The sequence below is a fragment of the Zonotrichia leucophrys genome, chromosome 4 (assembly GCF_028769735.1).
Source record: "Zonotrichia leucophrys gambelii isolate GWCS_2022_RI chromosome 4, RI_Zleu_2.0, whole genome shotgun sequence".
Classification (NCBI taxonomy): domain Eukaryota; kingdom Metazoa; phylum Chordata; class Aves; order Passeriformes; family Passerellidae; genus Zonotrichia; species Zonotrichia leucophrys.
The window spans coordinates 70,948,570-70,971,379 of NC_088173.1; the positions used below are offsets into that span (position 1 = coordinate 70,948,570).

Here is a 22,810-nt window from a genome sequence, read left to right on the forward strand (position 1 = left end):
AATCAAGAGCTTTTTGGGATTGGGAATCCCTATCCAAGGAAATCAGGAAATTTTTGGGATTGGGAATCTCTATCCAAGGAAATTGGGAATCTTTTGGGATTGGGAATCCCTACAGAGAAAAAGCAGGAGCTCCTTGGGGTTGGGAATCTCTATCCAAGGAAATCAGGAATTATTTGGGATTTGGGAATCCCTATCCAATGAAATCAGGAGCTCCTCAGGGTCAGAAATCCCTATCCAAGGAAATCAGGAACTTTTTGGGATTGGAAATTCCTGTCCAAGGAAATCGGGAACTTCCCAAGGTCAGAAACCCTATCCAGGGAAACCAGGAACTTCCTGGGATTGGAAATTCCTATACAGGGAAATCGGGAATGTTTTGGGATTGGGAATCCCTATCCAGAGAAATCGGGAATGTTTTGGGATTGGGAATCCCTACAGAGAAAAAGCAGGAGCTCCTTGGGGTTGGGAATCTCTATCCAAGGAAATCAGGAACTTTTTGGGATTGGGAATCCCCCCTCCAAGAAAAGTGGGAGCTTCCCGAGGTCAGAAATCCCTATCCAAGGAAATTAGAAATTCCTTGGGATTGGGAATGCCTGTCAAGGAAATCAGGAACTATTTGGGATTTGGGAATCCCTATCCAATGAAATCAGGAGCTCCTCAGGGTCAGAAATCTCTATCCAAGGAAATCAGGAACTTTTTGGGATTGGGAATCCCTGTCCAGGGAAATCAGGATATTTTTGGGATTGGGAATCCCTACAGAGAAAAAGCAGGAGCTCCTTAGGGTTGGGAATCCTCATCCAAGGAAATCAGGAACTTTTTGGGATTGGGAATCCCTGTCCAGGGAAAATGAGAAATTTTTGGGATTGGGAATCTCTGTCCAGGGAAATCAAGAATTTTTTGGGATTGGGAATCCCTATCCAAGGAAATCAGGAATTTTTTGGGATTGGGAATCCCTGTCCAGGGAAATCTGGAAATTTTTGGGATTGGGAATCCCTGTCCAGGGAAAGCAGGAATTTTTTGGGATTGGGAATCCCTACAGAGAAAAAGCAGGAGTTCCTTGGGGTCAGGAATCCTCATCCAAGGAAATCAGGAATTTTTTGGGATTGGGAATCCCTACCCAGGGAAATCAGGATATTTTTGGGATTGGGAATCCCTGTCCAAGGAAATCAGGAATTTTTTGGGATTTGGGAATTCCTATCCAATGAAATCAGGAGCTCCTCAGGGTCAGAAATCTCTATCCAAGGAAATCAGGAAATTTTTGGGATTGGGAATCTCTATCCAAGGAAATTGGGAATCTTTTGGGATTGCAAATCCCTACAGAGAAAAAGCAGGAGCTCCTTAGGGTCAGGAATCCTCATCCAAGGAAATCAGGAACTTTTTGGGATTTGGGAATCCCTGTCCAGGGAAATCAGGAGCTCCTCAGGGTCAGAAATCCCTATCTGAGGAAATCAGGATAATTTTGGGATTGGGAATTCCCTGTCCAGGGAAATCAGGAATTTTCTGGGATTGGGAATCCCTACAGAGAAAAAGCAGGAGCTCCTTGGGTTCGGGAATCCTCATCCAAGGAAATCGGGAATGTTTTGGGATTGGAATTCCCTATCCAGGGAATGCAGGAGCTGAATTGGATTAGGAATTTTTGTCCAAGGAAATCAGGAAAACATTTGGGATTGGGAATTCCCTGTCCAGGGAAAATGAGAAATTTTTGGGATTGGGAATCCTCATCCAAGGAAATCAGGAACTTTTTGGGATTGGGAATCCCTGTCCAGGGAAAGCAGGAATTTTTTGGGATTGGGAATCCCTACAGAGGAAAAGCAGGAGCTCCTTAGGGTTGGGAATCCTCATCCAAGGAAATCAGGAATTTTTTGGGATTGGGAATCCCCGTCCAGGGAAATCAGGAGCTTTTTGGGATTGGGAATCCCTACAGAGGAAAAGTGGGAGCTCCTTAGGGTCAGGAATCCTCATCCAAGGAAATCAGGATATTTTTGGGATTGGGAATCCCTGTGCAGGGAAATCAGGAATGTTTTGGGATTGGGAATCCCTGTCCAGGGAAAGCAGGATATTTTTGGGATTGGGAATCCCTGTCCAGGGAAAGCAGGAACTCCTTGGGATTGGAATTCCCTATCCAGGGAAATCAGGAATTTTTTGGGATTGGGAATTCCCTGTCCAGGGAAATCAGGATATTTTTGGGATTGGGAATCCCTGTCCAGGGAAATCAGGATATTTTTGGGATTGGGAATCCCTGTCCAGGGAAATCAGGATATTTTTGGGATTGGAAATCCCTGTCCAGGGAAATCAGGAATTTTTTGGGATTGGGAATCCCTGTCCAGGGAAATCAGGAGCCTCCCAGGTTTCCCAACCCCCATCCCTGGCACACGGGACCCTTTTGGGGTCGCCAATCCCAAACCAGGATCATCCCCAGGATCATCCAAACCCTTTTCCCGGGCGGGTGGGACCTGCTGGGCTGGGGAATCCCGGGAAAGCGGCAGCTCCAGCCCCATTCCCGCTGCTCATCCATGAAAATCCCCCCGGATCAGCGGGATCGGGGCCGCCCGAGCGTGAACGGGGCTGAGCTCATGGAATTCCCGGCATTCCCGACGTTCCCAGCCCCCATGGAAACCCCACAAACCCCGTTTGGGATGGGCAGGCCGGGATCCATCGATGCCACGTTTTCCCCGACTCTTTTTCCCGGTTTTCCTTGGATTTCTCCCCCAAATCCCTCCTTTCCCCACCACCCCCCAACGCTGGACATTTCCGACGAGGTGAATCCCAAATAAACTTTTTTTTGGAAGGGAGCGGGGCCGGGGTTTTCCTTGGAAAAATGAGTGAGCGGGTTTGGCTGCCCCAGTGATCCCAGTGATTCCCAGTGATCCCAGTGATTCCCAGTGATCCCAGTGATTCCCAGTGATTCCCAGTGATTCCCAGTGATTCCCAGTGATCCCAGTGATTCCCAGTGATTCCAGTGATCCCAGTGATCCCAGTGATCCCAGTGATTCCCACTGGATTCCAGTGATCCCAGTGATTCCCAGTGATTCCCAGTGATTCCCAGTGATCCCAGTGATCCCAGTGATCCCAGTGATCCCAGTGATTCCAGTGATCCCAGTGATTCCCAGTGATCCCAGTGATTCCAGTGATCCCAGTGATTCCCAGTGATCCCAGTGATTCCCAGTGATCCCAGTGATCCCAGTGATTCCAGTGATTCCCAGTGATCCCAGTGATTCCCAGTGATTCCCAGTGATCCCAGTGATTCCCAGTGATTCCCAGTGATCCCAGTGATCCCAGTGATCCCGGTGATTCCAGTCATTCCCAGTGATCCTGGTGATTCCCAGTGATCCCAGTGATTGATTCCGGTGATTCCCAGTGATCCCAGTGATCCCAGTGATTCCCAGTGATTCCAGTGATCGCAGTCATTCCCAGTGATTGATCCCAGTGATTCCAGTGATCCCAGTGATTCCCCGTGATCCCAGTGATTGATCCCAGTAATTCCAGTGATTCCAGTGATTCCCAGTGATCCCAGTGATTGATCCCAGTGATTCCCAGTGATTCCCAGTGATTCCCAGTGATTCCAGTGATTCCCAGTGATTGATCCCAGTGATTGATCCCAGTGATTCCCAGTGATCCCAGTGATTCCCAGTGATCCCAGTGATTGATCCCAGTGATTCCCAGTGATTCCAGTGATTCCCAGTGATCCCAGTGATTCCAGTGATTCCAGTGATTCCCAGTGATTCCAGTGATCCCAGTGATTCCAGTGATTCCCAGTGATTCCCAGTGATCCCAGTGATCCCAGTGATCCCAGTGATTGATCCCAGTGATCCCAGTGATTCCCAGTGATTCCAGTGATCCCAGTGATTCCCAGTGATTCCAGTGATTCCCAGTGATCCCAGTGATTCCCAGTGATCCCAGTGATTCCCAGTGATTGATCCCAGTGATCCCAGTGATCCCAGTGATCCCAGTTATCCCCGTGATCCCAGCGATTCCCAGTGATTCCAGTGATCCCAGTTATTCCCAGTGATTCCCAGTTTGGAGCCTGTGCTGGCTCATTGGGAATTCCTCTCCTGGAAAAGCTCCCGGAGGATTTTCCAGCACTTTGCCCTTTCTGATTCCCAAAAGGATTTTTTCCCTTTTTTTGTTTCCCCTTTTGGATTCCCCCCAAAGCGGCTCCAGCAGCTCCACGTCCATTCCCAGGCCATGGATGTCACCCCTGATCCCAATCTCTGGGATTTCCTCCTTCCTGCTTTTCCTCGGATGCAGAGCCCTCCCTGCCTGTGCTGGCGGGCTCAGCACCCCACTCCCATTCCCAATCCCATTCCCAATCCTGTTTCCATTCCCATCCCCATTCCTAATCCCACTCCCTTTCCCAGCCCTGTTCCCATTCCCAATCCCATTCACAATCTCATTCCCAATCCCTTATCCTGCCCCATTTCCATTCTCCCATCCCTATCCCAACCCCACATTCCCATCCTCATCCCGCCCCATTCCCACTCTCCCATTCCCACATTCCCTATCCCACCCCATTCCCACTTTCCAATTCCCACTCCCCCACCCATTCCTGCCCCATTCCCATCCCCAATCCTACTCTCATTATCACCCCAGTCCCATTCCTACCTCCCCATTCCCTCTCTCCCATTCCCATTTCCATCTTCATTCCCATCCCCACCTCCCCATCCCATACCCACCCCATTCCCTCTCCCCCAATTCCCATTCCGATTCCTATTCCCATCCCCATTCCCTCTCCCCCAATTCCCATTCCCATTCCTATTCCCATCCCCATTCCCTCTCCCCCAATTCCCATTCCTATTCCCACCTCCCCATCCCATCCCCACTCCCCATTCCCATTTCCATCCCCATCCCATCCCATCCCCATCCCATCCCATCCCATCCCCACTCCATCTTATTCCCACCCTGTCCCCCATCCCCATTCCCACCCCATCCCATTCCCACCTCCCAGTCCCCATTCCCGCCCCATTCCCATCCCCAATCCTACTCTCATTATCACCCCATCCTCATTCCCACTTCCCCATCCCATCCCCATTCCCACTCCCCCATTCCCATTTCCATCCCCATCCCCATTCCCACCTCCCCATCCCCATCCCATCCCATCCCATCCCATCCCATCCCATCCCATCCCATCCCATCCCATCCCATCCCATCCCATCCCATCCCATCCCCACTCCATCTTATTCCCACCCTGTCCCCCATCCCCCTTCCCACCCCATCCCCGTCCACATCGTCATTCCCACCCCATTCCCACCTCCCAATCCCCATTCCCACCCCATTCCCACTCCTCCATTCCCACTCCCCCACCCCATTCCCGCCCTATTCCCATCCCCAATCCTGCTCTCTCACTACCGCCCCATTCCCGTTCCCACCTCCCCATCCCAGTCCCATTCCCATTCCTGCCCCTTTCCCATTCCCACTCCCCCACCCTATTCCTGCTCCTTTCCCTTTCCCATTCCCACCCCATCCCCCATCCCCAATCCTACTCTCTCATTACCACCCCATTCCCATTCCCATTCCCATTCCCATTCCCGCTCTGTTCCCACCCCATCCCCATTCCCGCCCCATTCCCACTGCCCTGGGCCAGTGCAACCGTTTTATTGCCAAACCACAAACCAACCCCACACAAACCCCGCACACCCCAAAACCCCACAGCCCCCTCCATCCGGGGGGCAGCTCCGGGGGCACTTTTGGGGCTCTGTCCCGTGTTGGGGGCAGTTTTGGGGCTCTGTCCCGTGTCGGGGGCAGTTTTGGGGCTCTGTCCCCATTTTTGGGGCTCTGTCCCGTGTTTGGGGCAGTTTTGGGGCTCTGTCCCCGTTTTTGGGGCTCTGTCCCCATTTTTGGGGCTCTATCTCCATTTTTGGGGCAGTTTTGGGGCTCTCCCGTGTCGGGGAAGTTTTGGGGCTCTGTCCTGTGTTGGGGCAGTTTTGGGGCTCTGTCCCGTGTTTGGGGCAGTTTTGGGGCTCTGTCCCGTGTTTGGGGCTCTGTCCTGTGTTGGGGCAGTTTTGGGGCTCTGTCCCATGTTTGGGGCAGTTTTGGGGCTCTGTCCCCAGTTTTGGGGCTCTGTCCCATGTTTGGGGCAGTTTCGGGGCTCTGTCCCCATTTTGGGGCAGTTTTGGGGCTCTGTCCCATGTCGGGGGCAGTTTTGGGGCTCTGTCCCCAGTTTTGGGGCTCTGTCCCGTTTTTGGGGCAGTTTTGGGGCTCTGTCCCCAGTTTTGGGGCTCTGTCCCCGTTTTTGGGGCTCTGTCCCGTGTTGGGGCAGTTTTGGGGCTCTGTCCTGTGTTTGGGGCAGTTTTGGGGCTCTGTCCCGTTTTTGGGGCAGTTTTGGGGCTCTGTCCTGTGTTTGGGGCAGTTTCGGGCGCTGTCCCGTGTCGGGGCCATGTTTGGGGCTCTGTCCCCATTTTGGGGCTCTGTCCCGTGTTGGGGCAGTTTTGGGGCTCTGTCCCATGTTGGGGCCATGTTTGGGGCTCTGTCCCGTGTCGGGGCCATGTTTGGGGCTCTGTCCCGTTTTCGGGGCTCTGTCCCCGTTTCGGGGCTCTGTCCCAGTTTCGGGGCTCTGTCCCGTTTCGGGGCGCTGTCAGAACTCGTGCCTGTAGAACACCTCGGCGTTGCGGGCGCGCTCCAGCGGCAGCGCCGCGCCCACGCTGCGCGCCCCGAGCCGCGCCCCGCCCAGCGCCGAGGAGCGCCGCAGCCGCAGCAGGCTGAACCGCGAGAAACGCCCGCGGGCCGCGCCCCGCGCCCGCTCCAGCACCCGCACGAACCCTGCGAACACCGGCACGCCGTCAGGGGCACCCCGAAACCCCGAAACCCCGACCCCGAAACCCCGAAATCCCCGAAACCCCGACCCCGAAATCCCCAAATTCCCCGCGGCGCTCACCCGCCTGCAGGCGCTCCCAGCTGTTCCACACCGAGCCCACGCACACGATGGGCAGCCCCAGCTCGCCCTCGAACAGGCTCTGCGACAGCGTGGGGACACTCAGAGGGACACGGTGGCACCGCCGAGGGGGTGGGGACAGCCGGCAGGGCGCGGTGGCACCGGCAGGTGGGGCCTCACCTGGTGGATTTTGGGCAGCACGGCCACCACGTGGCGCGCCAGCACCTCGCCAGCCTTGGTGAAGATGTGGCAGCACAGCGGGTCACCGAGCTGGGCACCTGCGGGTGGCACCGCGGGCACGTGGGACACTGCTCTGTGCCACATCCCCTGCTGGCACCCATGGGGACGTGGGACACTGCTCTGTGCCATCCTGGGGGTGGCACCCATGGGGATGTGGGACACTGCTCTGTGCCACATCCTGAGGGTGGCACCCATGGGACACTGCTCTGTGCCCCCTCCTACGGGTGGCACCCATGGGGACATGGGACACTGCTCTGTGCCCTCCTGGGTGGTGTGGGACCGCGGGACGTGGGACACTGCTCTGTGCCCCCTCCACGGGTGGCGCCACCCATGGGGACAATGGGACACTGCTCTGTGCCACTCCTGGGAGTGCACCCACGGGGACATGGGACACTGCTCTGTGCTCCTCCTAGGGGTGGCACCCATGGGGACATGGGACACTGCTCTGTGCCCCCTCCCGGGGTGGCACGCTGGGGATGGGACACTGCTCTGTGCCCTACCATCCTGAGGTGGCACCCTGGGGACGTGGGACACTGCTCTGTGCCCCTCCTGGGGTGGCACCCATGGGGACGTGGGACACTGCTCTGTGCCCTCCTGGGGGTGGCACCCGGGGACGTGGGACACTGCTCTGTGCCCCCTCCTGCGGTGGCACCCATGGGGACATGGGACACTGCTCTGTGCCCATCCCTGGGGTGGCACCGTGGGGACATGGGACACTGCTCTGTGCCCCCTCCTGAGGGTGGCACCCATGGGGACATGGGACACTGCTCTGTGCCCCCTCCTGGGGGTGGCACCCATGGGGACATGGGACACTGCTCTGTGCCCTACCCTGGGAATGGCACCTGCTGGTGGCACCCATGGGGACGTGGGACACTGCTCTGTGCCCCATCCCCCGGGGGTGGCACCCATGGGGACATGGGACACTGCTCTGTGCCCTCCTGGGGGTGGCACCTGGGGACGTGGCCCACCCTGTGCCTCGGTCTAAGGTGGCACCCAGGGCAGGAGCTGGCTCGTGGCTTGGGGGGACAAGGGGACAGGGGATAAGGGTCACGAGTGAAGGGGACATGGGACAACGGGGCTGAGAAAGGTGGCACCATGGGGACAGGGAAAGTGGGTCAGGGCACCAATGGGACAGGGAAAGGGTAGAGGCCGGGGTAGAGACAAGGGGAGGACAGCGGCTCCTGGGGGGACCCGGGACAAATGGCTGGACAAGGTGAGCAAAGCGGGGAAGGGCAAGGGCAGGGACAAGGGGACAGGATGGGACAGAGATAGGCAGGGACAAGGGGACAGGGACAAACGGAGACAGAGAAAAGGGGGAACAGGGATAAGGGGACAGGGAAAAGGGGGACAGGGACAAATGGGGACAGGGATAAGGGGAGAGGGACAAACTGGGATAGAGAAAAGGGGGAACAGGGATAAGGGGACAGGGACAAATGGGGACAGGGACAAATGGGACAGGGACAAAAGAGACAGGGACAAGGGGGACAGGATGAAGCGATAGGGACCGGGGAAGGGACAAAGGGCAGGACCAAGGGGACAATACGGGGGCAAAGGGACAACAATGGGGCCAGGGACAAATGGGGCCAGGGACAAGGGGGACAGGGATAAGGGATACGGGATGGGAAGGGGGACAGGGACAAAGAGGTGACAGGGACAATGGGGTCATTCCCTGGGAAGGGGTTTCCCTACCCTCCGCCAGTTTCTGGCAAAACCCCGCAAATTTGGCCTTCTCGAAGGTGCGGTAGAGGTGGGTCAGGAGCCCCATCCTGTCCGAGATCTGTGGGGTGGGGACAGGGGGCCCACGGGTGACGCTTGGGGACCCCTCCTGGGCACCCCAATGTCCCCGGGTACGGCTGGGAGTGACCCCAGACCCTGGCACGCGGCCCTGAGCCCCCCGGACCCCAACACCCATCCCAGAGCCCTTCTGGGACCTGAGACCCATCCCAAACCCCCCAAAACCCCCAAAACTCACCCCAAAGCCCCTCCGGGACCCCCAAACCCATCCCAAACCCGTCAAGACCCCAACACCCATCCCACAACACCCCCGGACCCCTACACCCATCCCAAAGCCCCTCAAGATCCCAATACCCACCCCAGATCCCTCAAAACCCATCTCAAAGCCATTCCAAGACCCCAACACCCATCCCAACTCCCCCCCAAAGAACCAAAACCCATCCCAAAGCCCTCAAGAACCCCAAAACTCATCCAAAACCCTCCCAGAACCCCAAAACCAATCCCAAAGCCCCCCAGAACCCCCAAACCCATCCCAAAACCCTCCCAGAACCCAAATACCCATCCCAAAGACCCTCAAGACCCTGATACCCACCCCAGATCCCTCAAAACCCATCCCAAACCCATTCCAAGACTCCAACCCATCCCAAACCTCCCCAAAAAATCAAAACCCATCCCAAAGCGCCCAAGAACCCCAAAATCCATCCCAAACCACCTCAAGCACCCTGATTCCCATCCCAAAGCCCCTCAAGAACCCAAAACCAATCCCAGATCCCTCAAAACCCATCCCAAAGCCATTCCAAGACCCCAGCACCCATCCCAACTCCCCCCCAAAGAATCAAAACCCATCCCAAAGCCCTCAAGAACCCCAAAACTCATCCCAAACACCCCTGATTCCCATCCCAAAGCCCCTCAAGAACCCAAAACCAATCCCAGATCCCTCAAAACCCATTCCAAAGCCATTCCAAGACCCCAATACCCAACCCAAACCCGTTCAAAACCCCATCCCAACCCACCCAAGATCTTGACACCCATCCCAGATCCCAAAACCCATCCCAAAGCCATTCCAAGACCCCAGCACCCCAAAACCCATCCCAAAGCCCCCAAGGACCCAAAGCCCATCCCAAAGCCCCTCAACAACCCGATACCGATCCCAAAACTCTGATACTCATCCCAGATCCCTCAAAACTCATCCCAAACCCCCTCAAGACCCCGAAACCCATCCATAACCCCCAAGAAGACAAACCCCCGATAGAACCAAAACCATGCCAAGCACCAAAAACCCGGCAGCACCTGGAAGTAGTCGAAATGGCTGCTGAGTATGGCGATCGTCGTGGGGCGGCACCTCCAGGTTGTCCATGCAGTCAAAGACCATCTTGACAGCCTGGTGAGCGATCCAGTAGGCTGGGAATAACGGGATCAGGGATGGATGATGGATGGATGATGATGGGATGGATGGATGGATGGATGGATGGATGGATGGATGGATGGATGGATGGATGGATGGATGGATGGATGATGGGATGGATGGATGATGGATGGATGGATGGATGGATGGATGGGATTGGATGGATGGATGGATGGATGGATGGATGGATGGATGGATGGATGGATGGATGGATGGATGGTATGGATGGTGATGGGATGGATGGAAGGATGAGGGAAAGGGGATGGATGGATGGATGGATGATGAGATGGTGGATCATGGATGGATCAATGGATGGATGGATGGATGGATGGATGGATGGATGGATGGATCAATGGATGGATCAATGGATGGATCAATGGATGGATGGATCAATGGATGGTCAGCAGTGGGGTCAGCACTGGGGTCCCCCCTCCCCGGTGCCCCCCGGGCTCACCAGACCCCTCGTCCCCCATCATGTGTCCCCAGCCGCCACAGCCGGTCTCGGAGCCGTCGGGGTTGATGAGTTTGCAGTTGGAGCCCGTGCCCGAGATCAGCACGATGCCACCTGCGGGGTGACGCCATCAGTGTCACCAATGCCATCCCGGCCACCAGAGGATAGGGAAGCGGGACAGGGACAGGGAGAACAGGGACAAATGGGAAAATGGGGACAAGGACAAATGGGGACAGGAATGGGAAGGGGGACAGCGGCAAATGGGTGACAGGGACAAGGGGGACAGGGACAATTGGGACAGGAATAAGGGTTACAGGGACAAATGAGTGACAGGGACAAGGGGGACAGGCACAAGGGAGGCAGGGACAAGGAGGACGGGGACAAACGGACAGACCCAAACAGAACAGGGACAAACAGGTGACAGGGACAAGGGGGACAGGGATGGGAAAGGGGACGGGGACAGGAGGGGCAGGGACAAATGGGTGACAGGGACAATGAAGACAGGGACAAGGTGGGCAGGGATGGGGACAGGGATAAGGGGACAAGGACAATAAGGCCTGGTACAAGGGGGCAGGAACAATGGGGACAGGGACAGGGACAAGGGGAGCAGGGACAAACGGGTGGCAGACACAAACGGGTGACAGGGACAAGGGGGACAGGGATGGGAAGGGGGACGGGGACAGGAGGGGCAGGGACAATGAAGACAGGGACAAGGTGGGCAGGGATAGGGACAGGGATAAGGGGACAGGGACAGGGACAAGGGGAGCAGGGACAAGGGGAGCAGGGACAAACGGGTGGCAGACACAAACGGGTGACAGGGACAATGGGGACAGGAACAAGGGGAGCAGGGACAAGGGGAGCAGGGACAAACGGAACAGGGACAAACGGAACAGGGACAAACGGGTGGCAGACACAAACGGGTGACAGTGACAAACGGAACAGGGACAAACGGAACAGGGACAAACAGAACAGGGACAAACGGGTGGCAGACACAAACGGGTGACAGGGACAATGGGGACAGGAATAAGGGTTACAAGGACAAATGGGTGACAAGGACAATGGGGACAGGGACAAGGGGAGCAGGGACAAACGGAACAGGGACAAACGGGTGGCAGACACAAACGGGTGACAGGGACAATGGGGACAGGGACAATGGGGACAAGCGCACCGTGGTCGGTGGCCGTGGCCATGGCCCCCACGGCGTCGGTGGTGATGAAGTAGCTCTGGCTCAGGTGGGGGAAGCGGCGCTGCAGCTCCTCCGTCAGCTTCCCGATGGCGTCCTGCTGGTCCCCTCCGCTCAGGGACAGCCCCTGCCGCACCCAGCGCCGTGTCACCCCCGCGGTGGCACCGGGGGGGTGGCACCGGGCGTGGGGACAGCGCGGGGGCTCACCAGGGAGCGCAGGGGCACCTGGGGGTCGGCGCCCGCCTTGCTCTTGGCCTCGGTGACCATGCGCTCGATCCTCTCCAGGCACTTCTCGGAGCCGATGAGCTGTGACACGGCCAGGGCACGGCCTGAGGCCACCAAGGTGCCACACCGGGGGTGCCATGCGAATTTTGGACACCCTGAAGCCACCCTGGGTGTCCCACACGGGTTTTGGACACCCCGAGGCCACCCCAGTGCCATCCCAGGGGTCCCACATGGGATTTTGGGCACAAGGACACCCTGAGGCCACCCCAGTGCCATCCCAGGGGTCCCACATGGGATTTTGGGCACAGGGACACCCTGAGGCCACCCCAGTGCCATCCCAGGGATCCCACATGGCATTTTGGGCACAAGGACACCCTGAAGCCACCCTGGGAGTCCCACACGGGTTTTGGACACCCTGAGGCCATCCCGGTGCCATCCCAGGGGTCCCACATGGCATTTTGGGCACAAGGACACCCTGAGGCCATCCCGGTGCCATCCCAGGGGTCCCACATGGCATTTTGGGCACAGGGACACCCTGAGGCCACCCTGGGAGTCCCACACGGGTTTTGGACAACCTGAGGCCACCCCAGTGCCATCCCAGAAATCCCACGTGGCATTTTGGGCACAGGGACACCCTGAGGCCGCCCCAGTGCCATCCCAGGGGTCCCATGAGGGTTTTTGGGCACAAGGACACCCTGAGGCCATCCCGGTGCCATCCCAGGGGTCCCACATGGGATTTTGGGCACATGGACACCCCGAGGCCACCCTGGGAGTCCCACACGGGTTTTGGACACCCTGAGGCCACCCCAGTGCCATCCCAGGGGTCCCACATGGGATTTTGGGCACAGGGACACCCTGAGGCCATCCCGGTGCCATCCCAGGGGTCCCATGAGGGTTTTTGGGAATGGGGACACCGTGGCACCGTCTGCAGTGGCTGCGTCCCACCCAGGTGTCCATGAGTTTGGGGACAACCAGAAACAGCAACACTCTGTGTCCCACACCCAGCTCCGTGTCCCAAACCCAGCGCCGTGTCCCAAAGCCATCTCCAAGTCACACATCTCTATGTGCCACACTCCACTCCATGTCCAAACCACTCCGTGTCCCAAACCCATTTCCATGTCCCACATCCCGCTCCGTGTCCCAAACCCAGATCCATATCCCATTCCTCCATTTCCCAAAACCCCTGTCCCCGTGTCCCAAACCCATTCCCCGTGTCCCATCCCCCTGTCCCCGTGCCCAAACCATCTCCATATCCCAAACCCAGCTCATGTCCCAAACCCATCTCCATATCCCACATCTCCGTGTCCCAAACTCATCTCCATATCCCAAACCCAGCTCCATGTCCCAAACCCATCTCCATATCCCATATCTCCGTGTCCCAAACCCACCTCCATGTCCCAAACCCCCTCCCCATGTCCCAAACCCCACTCTGTGTCCCACATCCTGCTCCATGTCTGGAACTCATCTCCATGCCCCAAACCCATCTCCATATCCCATATCTCCGTGTCCCATCCCCTGTCCCCATGTCCCAAACGCCCTCCCCATGTCCCAAATCCCATTCTGTGTCCCACATCCCGCTCTGTGTCCCAAACCCAGATCCATATCCCATTCCTCCATTTCCCAAAGCCCCTGTCCCTGTGTCCCAAACCCACTCCCCGTGTCCCATCCCCTTGTCCCTGTGTCCCAAACTCATCTCCATATCCCAAACCCAGCTCCGTGTCCCAAACCCATCTCCATATCCCATATCTCCGTGTCCCATCCCCTGTCCCCATGTCCCAAATGCCCTCCCCATGTCCCATCCCCTGTCCCTGTGTCCCAAACCCCCTCCCCATGTCCCAAATCCCATTCTGTGTCCCAAAACTCCCTCCCTGTGTCCCAAACCCCACTCTGTGTCCCACATCCCACTCCGTGTCCCGAAACCAAATTCCATGTCCCAAATTCATCTCCACGTCCCAAACCCAGCTCCATATCCCATATCTCTGTGTCCCAAACCCCCTCCCCGTGTCCCAAACTCCACTCCACGTCCCAAACCCATCTCCATGTCCCAAACCCATCTGTCCTCATGTCCCATCCCCTGTCCCCATGTCCCAAACCCCCTCCCCATGTCCCATCCCCTGTCCCCGTGTCCCAAACCCATCTCCATATCCCATATCTCCGTGTCCCAAACCCCCTCCCCATGTCCCAAACCCCACTCTGTGTCCCACTGTCTGGAACTCATCTCCATGTCCCAAACCCATCTCCATATCCCATATCTCTGTGTCCCATCCCCTGTCCCCATGTCCCAAACCCCCTCCCCATGTCCCAAATCCCATTCTGTGTCCCACATCCCGCTCCGTGTCCCAAACCCAGATCCATATCCCATTCCTCCATTTCCCAAAACCCCTGTCCCCGTGTCCCATCCCCCTGTCCCCGTGTCCCAAACTCATCTCCATATCCCAAACCCAGCTCCGTGTCCCAAACCCACCTCCATGTCCCAAACCCCCTCCCCATGTCCCAAACCCTACTCTGTGTCCCACTGTCTGGAACTCATCTCCATGTCCCAAACCCATCTCCATATCCCATATCTCTGTGTCCCATCCCCTGTCCCCATGTCCCATCCCCTGTCCCCGTGTGCCAGCCCAGGCTGGGGACAGGGCTGTCCCCCATCGATCTCACCCAGTGGTTGGTGCAGGGTCCCTCGGTCTCGGCCAGGATTTGGCCATCCCCGGACACCAGCACCACCCTGGAGTGGGTGCCCCCGCTGCGGAGAGAGGGGGGGACACTGCCAGCACCGCCCCCTGTCCCTGTCCCCTGTCCCCATCCCACCGAGCGGGGGGACCCCGCTGAGCCCCCTGCCCTGAAATGGGGGGCACTGATCCCACCCGGGGCAGGAGCCGGTCCTGGGGGGTCCATCTGAGCCCCCCTCCATCGCTCCCCGTGCCCCCAGTTTGGGGTGATGGGTTTGGGGGTGCCGAGCCCCCTCCATCGGTCCCCGTGCCCCCGGTTTGGGGTGATGGGTTTGGGGGTGCAGAGCCGCCCTCCATCAGTCCCCGTCCCCCCGGTTTCGGGGTGCCCGGGCGGGGCGATGGGTTTGGGGGTGCGGAGCCCCGGAGCCCCCCTCCATCAGTCCCCGTCCCCCCGGTTTGGGGGTGCCCGGGCGGGGTTTGGGGGTGCAGAGTCCCCCTCCATCGGTCCCCGTCCCCCCGGTTCGGGGTGAGGGGTTTGGGGGTGCGGAGCCCCCCTCCATCGGTCCCCGTCCCCCCGGTTCGGGGTGAGGGGTTTGGGGGTGCAGAGTCCCCCTCCATCGGTCCCCTGCCCCCGGTTTGGGGGTACCCGGGCGGGGTTTGGGGGTGCGGAGCCCCCCCTCCATCGGTCCCCATGCCCCCGGTTTGGGGGTGCCCGGGTGGGGTGATGGGTTAGGGGGTGCGGAGCACCGGAGCCCCCCCCCCATCGGTCCCCGTGCCCCCGGTTTGGGGTGATGGGTTTGGGGGTGCAGAGCCCCCCTCCATCGGTCCCCGTGCCCCCGGTTTGGGGTGATGGGTTTGGGGGTGCAGAGCCCCCCCCCCCATTGGTCCCCGTCCCCCCGGTTTCGGGGTGCCCGGGTGGGGCGATGGGTTTGGGGGTGCAGAGTCCCCCTCCATCGGTCCCCGTGCCCCCGGTTTGGGGGTGCGGAGCCGCCCTCCATCAGTCCCCGCCCCCCGGTTTGGGGGTACCCAGGTGGGGCGATGGGTTTGGGGGTGCAAAGCCCCGGAGCCCAAATCCATCGGTCCCCGTGCCCCCGGTTTGGGGGTGCCCGGCGGGGTTTGGGGGTGCAGAGTCCCCCTACATCGGTCCCCGTCCCCCCGGTTTGGGGTGATGGGTTTGGGGGTGCGGAGCCCCCCCGCCATCGGTCCCCGTCCCCCCGGTTTCGGGGTGCCCGGGTGGGGCGATGGGTTTGGGGGTGCAAAGCCCCGGAGCCCAAATCCATCGGTCCCCGTGCCCCCGGTTTGGGGGTGTTGGGGTGGGGCGATGGGTTGGGGGTGCAGAGACCCCCTCCATCGGTCCCCGTGCCCCCGGTTTGGGGTGCCCGGTGGGGCGATGGGTTTGGGGGTGCCAAGCCCCCTCCATCGGCTGCCTCCCCCCGTTTGGGGGTGCCCGGGCGGGTTTGGGGTGCAGAGTCCCCCTCCATCGGTCCCCGTCCCCCCGGTTTGGGGTGATGGGTTTGGGGGTGCGGAGCCCCCCTCCTCAGGTACCCGTCCCCCCGGTTTGGGGTGCTGGGGTGGGGCGATGGGTTTGGGGATGCGGAGCCCCCGGAGCCCCCCTCCATCAGTCCCCGTCCCCCCGGTTTGGGGGTGCAGAGCCGCCCCCTCCATCGGTCCCCGTGCCCCCGGTTTGGGGGTGCCCGGGTGGGGTGATGGGTTTGGGGGTGCGGAGCCCCGGAGCCCAAATCCATCGGTCCCCGTCCCCCCGGTTTCGGGGTGCCCGGGTGGGGCGATGGGTTTGGGGGTGCGGAGCCCCCTCCATCGGCTGCCTCTCCCCGGTTTGGGGGTGCCCGGGCGGGGTTTGGGGGTGCGGAGGAGCCCCCGGAGCCCCCCCGGCCGCGCCGCGCCCCTCACCCCTCCACGCCGCCGAACAGCGACGCCATCGCGGCCGCCACTGGCCCCGCCCCCCGCTGCCGGGCACGCCCGGGGGCGGGGCCACATCTAGAGACACGCCCATGACTATTTATGGGCAGTGGCCACGCCCATCCGCTGCCACGTCCCATGGGCCCGCCCATCTCCATATATGGGCAAAGAGCGGCTCCATCCCTCTCAATGGCCACGCCTCCCCGTTGGCTCCGCCCCCCCGCCCGTTCCGGGTCCCGGTGTCCCCTCCCTGTCCACGGGGACCCCGCGATGGCAGCGGGACCCCACCCGCGACACGGGGCGCTGCTGGCCCCACGGACACGCTCAGGACACGGCCCGAAGCGTGTGGGGCCGCGGAATGGGGTAAATACCCCGAATCACCCCGAAACTCACGCGTGAGAAATCCCCCAAATCCCCCTGGTACCCATCCGTGGCACAGCCCCACGCACCCACAAGTGACAAATTCCCCCAAATCCCCCCAAAACCCACAAGTGACAAATTCCCCCAAAACCCACAAGTGACAAATTCCCCAAATCCCCCCAAAACTCACAAGTGACAAATTCCCCCAAAACCCACAAGTGACAAATTCCCCCAAATCCCCCCAAAACACACAAGTGACAAATTCCCCACAACCCACAAGTGACAAATTCCCCCAAATCCCCCCAAAACCCACAAGTGAAAAATCCCCTCAAAACCCACACATGACAAATTCCCCCAAATCCCCCCAAAACCCACAAGTGACAAATTCCCCCAAAACCCACACATGACAAATTCCCCCAAATCCCCCCAAAACCCACACATGACAAATTCCCTCAAAACCCACACATGACAAATTCCCCCAAATCCCCTCAAAACCCACAAGTGACAAATTCCCCCAAATCCCCCCAAAACCCACACCTGACAAATTCCCCCAAATCCCCCCAAAACCCACACGTGACAAATTCCCCCAAATCCCCCCAAAACCCACACATGACAAATTCCCCCAAATCCCCCCAAAACCCACAAGTGACAAATTCCCCCAAATCCCCCAAAACCCACAAGTGACAAATTCCCCCAAATCCCCCCAAAACCCACAAGTGACAAATTCCCCCAAATCCCACAAGTTACAAATTCCCCAAATCCCCCCAAAACCCACAAGTGAAAAATTCCCCCAAAACCCACACCTGACAAATTCCCCCAAATCCCCCCAAAACCCACAAGTGACAAATTTTCCCAAATCCCCCCAAAACCCACAAGTGACAAATTCCCCCAAATCCCCCCAAAACCCACACATGACAAATTCCCCCAAATCCCCTCAAAACCCACAAGTGACAAATTCCCCCAAATCCCCCCAAAACCCACAAGTGACAAATTTTCCCAAATTCCCCCAAACCCCACAAGTGACAAATTCCCCCAAATCCCCTCAAAACCCACACGTGACAAATTCCCCCTAATCCCCCAAAACCCACAAGTGACAAATTCCCCCAAATCCTCCCAAAACAAGTGACAAATTCCCCAAATCCCCTCAAAACCCACACGTGACAAATTCCCCCAAATGCCCCCAAAACCCACAAGTGACAAATATTCCCAAATCCCCCAAAACCCACACATGACAAATTCCCCCAAACCCCCCCCGTACCATCCATGGTGAGAAATCCCCCAAATCCCCCATTCCCTCCTGGCTCAGACCCCCCCCTCGCACTCAGCCTCTCCTTCCCAGAATCCCCCCGAGCCAAGGGGGGGTCCCCTCATCCCCTCTGTCCCCACGGAGGGGATGGGACCCGGTGTCCCCTCTGTCCCCGGTGTCCCCGGTGTCCCCTCCCCCGGTGTCCCTCGGCAGCCGCTGTCGGTCCCCCCTCCCCGGGTCAGCGGGGTCACAGCTGAGACCCTGCCGGGCCCCGCGGGCTCAGCGGGGGACAGAGGTGACAGTGATGGCAGCGGTGACAGCGGTGGCAGAGGTGACAGTGATGACAGAGGTGACAGTGATGGCAGCAGTGACAGCAGAGCTGGCGATGTTCCCGCCCCGAGGAGAGGGAGGGAGGGAGAGGAGGGAGAGAGGGGAGGGGGAGATGGAGAGATGGAAAATGTGAAGGGAAATAGAGAGGGATGGATGGATGGATGGATGGATGGAAGGATGGATGGATGGATGGATGGATGGATGGATGATGGATGGATGATGGATGGATGGATGATGGATGGATGGATGGATGATGGATGATGGATGGATGATGGATGGAGATGGATGGATGGATGATGGATGGATGGATGGATGGATGATGGATGGATGGATGGATGATGGATGGATGGATGATGGAGATGATGGATGATGGATGGATGATGGATGGATGAATGATGGATGGATGATGGATGGATGGATATGGATGGATGGATGGATGGATGGATGGATGGATGGATGGATGTGGATGGATGGATGATGGATGGATGGATGGATGGATGGATGGATGGATGGATGGATGATGGATGGATGGATGGATGGATGATGGATGGATGGATGATGGATGGATGATGGATGGATGGTGATGGATGGATGATGGATGGATGGATGATGGATGATGGATGATGGGATGGATGGATGGATGGATGGATGATGGATGGATGGATGGATGGATGGATGATGGATGGATGGATGGATGATGGATGTGATGGATGGATGTGGATGGATGGATGGGATGGATGATGGATGATGGATGATGGATGAGGTGTGATGGATGAGGATGGATGGAGTGATGGATGGATGATGGATGATTGATGGATGGATGGATGGATGGATGTGATGGATGGATGATGGATGAGATGGATGGATGGATGGATGGATGGTGATGGATGGATGATGGATGGATGGATATGGATGATGATGGATGGATGGATGGATGGATGATGATGGATGTGATGGATGGATGGTGGGATGATGGATGGATGGATGGATGATGGATGGATGGAGGATGGATGGATGGATGATGATGGTATGGATGGATGATGATGGATGATGATGGGATGGATGGATGGATGATGGATGGATGGATGGATGTGATGGAGGATGGATGGATGGATGGATGGATGATGGATGGATGATGGATGGATGGATGGATGGATGGATGGATGGATGATGGATGGATGGACGGATGGATGATGGATGGGCACACCCAAATGGAAAGAGAAAGTGGCAATGAGGAACAGGCAGGAGGAACAGGCACAACTGCAACCAGCTGGGGACAACGGCCCAGAGACCGGTGGAGGGGACAGGTGGCCCAGCATGGTCAGGAACCCCTTCCCACCTGGCAGCACCAGCCAGGCCATCCCACATCCCACATCCCACATCCCACATCCCACATCCCACACCCCACATCCCACACCCCACATCCCACATCCCTCATCCCTCATCCCACATCCCACATCCCACATCCCACACCTGGCACGCCCACATCGCCACTGCCAGGGCTTCTGTGGTCCCGAGATGCTGGGACAGGGACACAGCCGGGACGGTGACAGCATCATCCCGGCACTGGGATCGTGTCGTGTCCCCCCAGCCCCTCAGCGTGGGTTGGCAGGGTTCCTTGCCGTGTGTCACCTCCTCCTTGGGGCTGTGACCGCCCCGCAGTGCCCCGGGGATGCAGAGCCTCGGGACGGTCCCCGTTTCCCAGGCGGACCCTCGGGACTGTCCCCGTTTTCCATGCTGGGGGTCCCGGGCCCCGCGGGAGGAGCGAGCCCGGCTCCCCCAGGGCGGGGGCGGCGGCAGGGGAAGGGTTAACGGGGGAGTGTTCGTGAGCAGCCCCGCGCCCACCGCCCCGTGCCCTCATTAGTGCCGGTGGCACCAGCCTGTCTGGGGACAGCGGGGACAGGCGACGGCCGCCTTTTGTCTCAACTTGTGGCAAAGTTGGAGCGGAGCCGGGAGTGCCGGTGAGTCCCGCGAGGCCGCGGGCTGGGGACAGCGCTGTCCCCGCTGCCACCTCGGCTCCAGCGGGACGGCGGGGCAGTGCCCCGATCGCATCCCGCCATCAGCTCGGGGACCAGGACAGGAGGGACCCCGCTGTCCCCTGAGCTGTCCCCAGCCTGGGGGAGGTGGCTGCTCCCGTCTGGGATCGGCTGGCACCGGCAGGACGGGTCTCGGAGGTTTGGTTTGGGGGGCTCGGGGCAAGCAGGCGGCGGCACCCACGCCGGGAATGGGGTTCGGGAGCCGGGACCGCTCCAGGGACAGCCCGGGAATGGCGGGGAGGCTCCATCCCCGCAGCTCCCGTGCGTTCCCGATGGGCGCACGGAGGGACAGCGAGGGCAGCGGGACCGAGAGGGGACGAGGGGACCCGGGCTGAGCCCCCCAAAGCCGGGCCGAGCCCCCCAAAGCCGGGCCGAGCCCCTTCCGCCATCCCGAGCTCCACCCGCGGAGCATCCCCGGCGGATCCGGCTGGGAAAGGAGGGAAGAAGGCCCAGGCTCTGCTCCGGGGGAAGCGCTGATTTCGGGGGGCTGGGTTGAATTCCGGGCTCTGGATCCATCCCCGGCTGCTGAGCCGAGGTTGGAGCGGCACTGGGGACATCCCAGGGACATCTCGGGGACATTTTGGTGACATCCCGCCCAGAGGAGGAGGATGGTGAGTGGAGAAACGGGAATGGGGCGGTGGTGGGGTGGGATGGAGTGGGCGGCTGCTCCATGGGCAGGCAGCCTTTGGGATTGGATTTGGGGTGCCCATCCCAGCAGGTGATCCCATCCCAAATGGACGATCCTGTGCCTGTTCCCATCCCAAATGGATAATCCCATACCCGTCCCCATCCTGAGTGGATGATCCCACACCCGTCCCCATCCCAAATAGACCACACAGGATCCCATCCATGCCACCGGTACCGGGATAAGGGATCAACCGGGAGAGCTGGGACACAGGGAAGCGGGGTCTGTCCGTGTGTCCTTCCCTGTGTCCGGTCGCCTTCTTGCAGCTCCGGAATCCCGCTGCGTTCCCGGAGATCCCAGCTGTGCCCTGGGTGCTGCTGTCTGTCCCATTCCCAGAGTCCGTCCATTTGTCTGATTGTCCGTCCATCCATCCATCCATCCATCCATCCATCCATCCATCCATCCATCCATCCATCCATCCATCCATCCATCCTCCTTCTGTCTGTCCGTCCGTCCTTCCTTCCTTGTGTGCATCCATCCAACGCAGCATTTGCTCCTTCATCCCTCCATCCCTTTGTCCCTTCATGCCTCCATTGCTCCATCCCTCCCTCCATTTTCCCACTCCCCACCCCTCCAACCCTCCCTCCATTTTCCCACTCCCCACCCCTCCAACCCTCCATCCCTCTGTCCATCTCTCCATCCCTCCCTCCATCCCTCCCTCGCTCCCTCCCACTCCCCATCCCAGGGATCCGGGCAGGGACAATATCGGTGACATTTGGGCGACATTCGCACTCCGGCTGTGCCACCTTTCAGCTGGACACCGTGGAGGGGACAGGAGGTGAATTCCAGAGGTGAATTCCAGGGGAGGTGAATTCCTGAGGGGATCAGGAAGGGGCTGGGAGGTGACACTGTTGGGGCCGAGTCGCGCTGGGGTGGTGGCACTGGGGACACTGGTGGCACTGGGGACACCGGTGGCTCCGACCTGTCCCGGGAGCTGTCACGGAGCAGCCTCGGCTCTGAGGGCTGGGGACGAGCACCGGGATGTGGCTGTGACCTTTCCGACCGGGAATGTCACCGGTGTCCAGCCATGGAGACGCTGTGCTGGACAGGGATGGGGACAGGGAATGGGGACGGGAATGGGAATGGGAATGGGGATGGGAATGGGGATGGGAATGGGAATGGGGATGGGGATGGGAATGGGGATGGGAATGGGGATGGGGACAGGGAATGGGAATGGGGATGGGGATGGGAATGGGGAATGGGGAATGGGGAATGGGAAATGGGGAATGGGGAATGGGGATGGGGACAGGGAATGGGGACAGGGAATGGGGATGGGGATGGGGATGGGGATGGGGATGGGGATGGGGAGGGGGATGGGGATGGGGAATGGGAATGGGGATGGGAATGGGGATGGGAATGGGGATGGGGGACAGGGAGTAGGGACAGGGAATGGGGATGGGGGACAGGGATGGAGATGGGAATGGGGACAGGGATAGGGATGAGGGTGGAACAGGGAGATTGATGGAG

At 59.2% G+C, this 22,810-nt stretch overlaps 1 protein-coding gene across 1 annotated transcript; it reads right to left on the reverse strand.

Annotated features, from left to right (window-relative positions):
• Positions 1 to 6,391: 6,391 nt before the first annotated feature.
• NAGK (N-acetylglucosamine kinase) lies at positions 6,392 to 16,725 on the reverse strand. Its single transcript, XM_064712111.1, is given in 12 exon segments — positions 6,392 to 6,481; positions 6,520 to 6,753; positions 6,869 to 6,947; positions 7,046 to 7,143; positions 8,795 to 8,882; positions 10,130 to 10,145; positions 10,147 to 10,240; positions 10,699 to 10,809; positions 11,864 to 12,005; positions 12,086 to 12,184; positions 14,759 to 14,843; positions 16,678 to 16,725. Coding segments are annotated over 11 exon segments (1,026 nt in total). The 5' UTR covers positions 16,707 to 16,725; the 3' UTR covers positions 6,392 to 6,481; positions 6,520 to 6,568.
• Between the last annotated feature and the right edge of the window lie 6,085 nt (positions 16,726 to 22,810).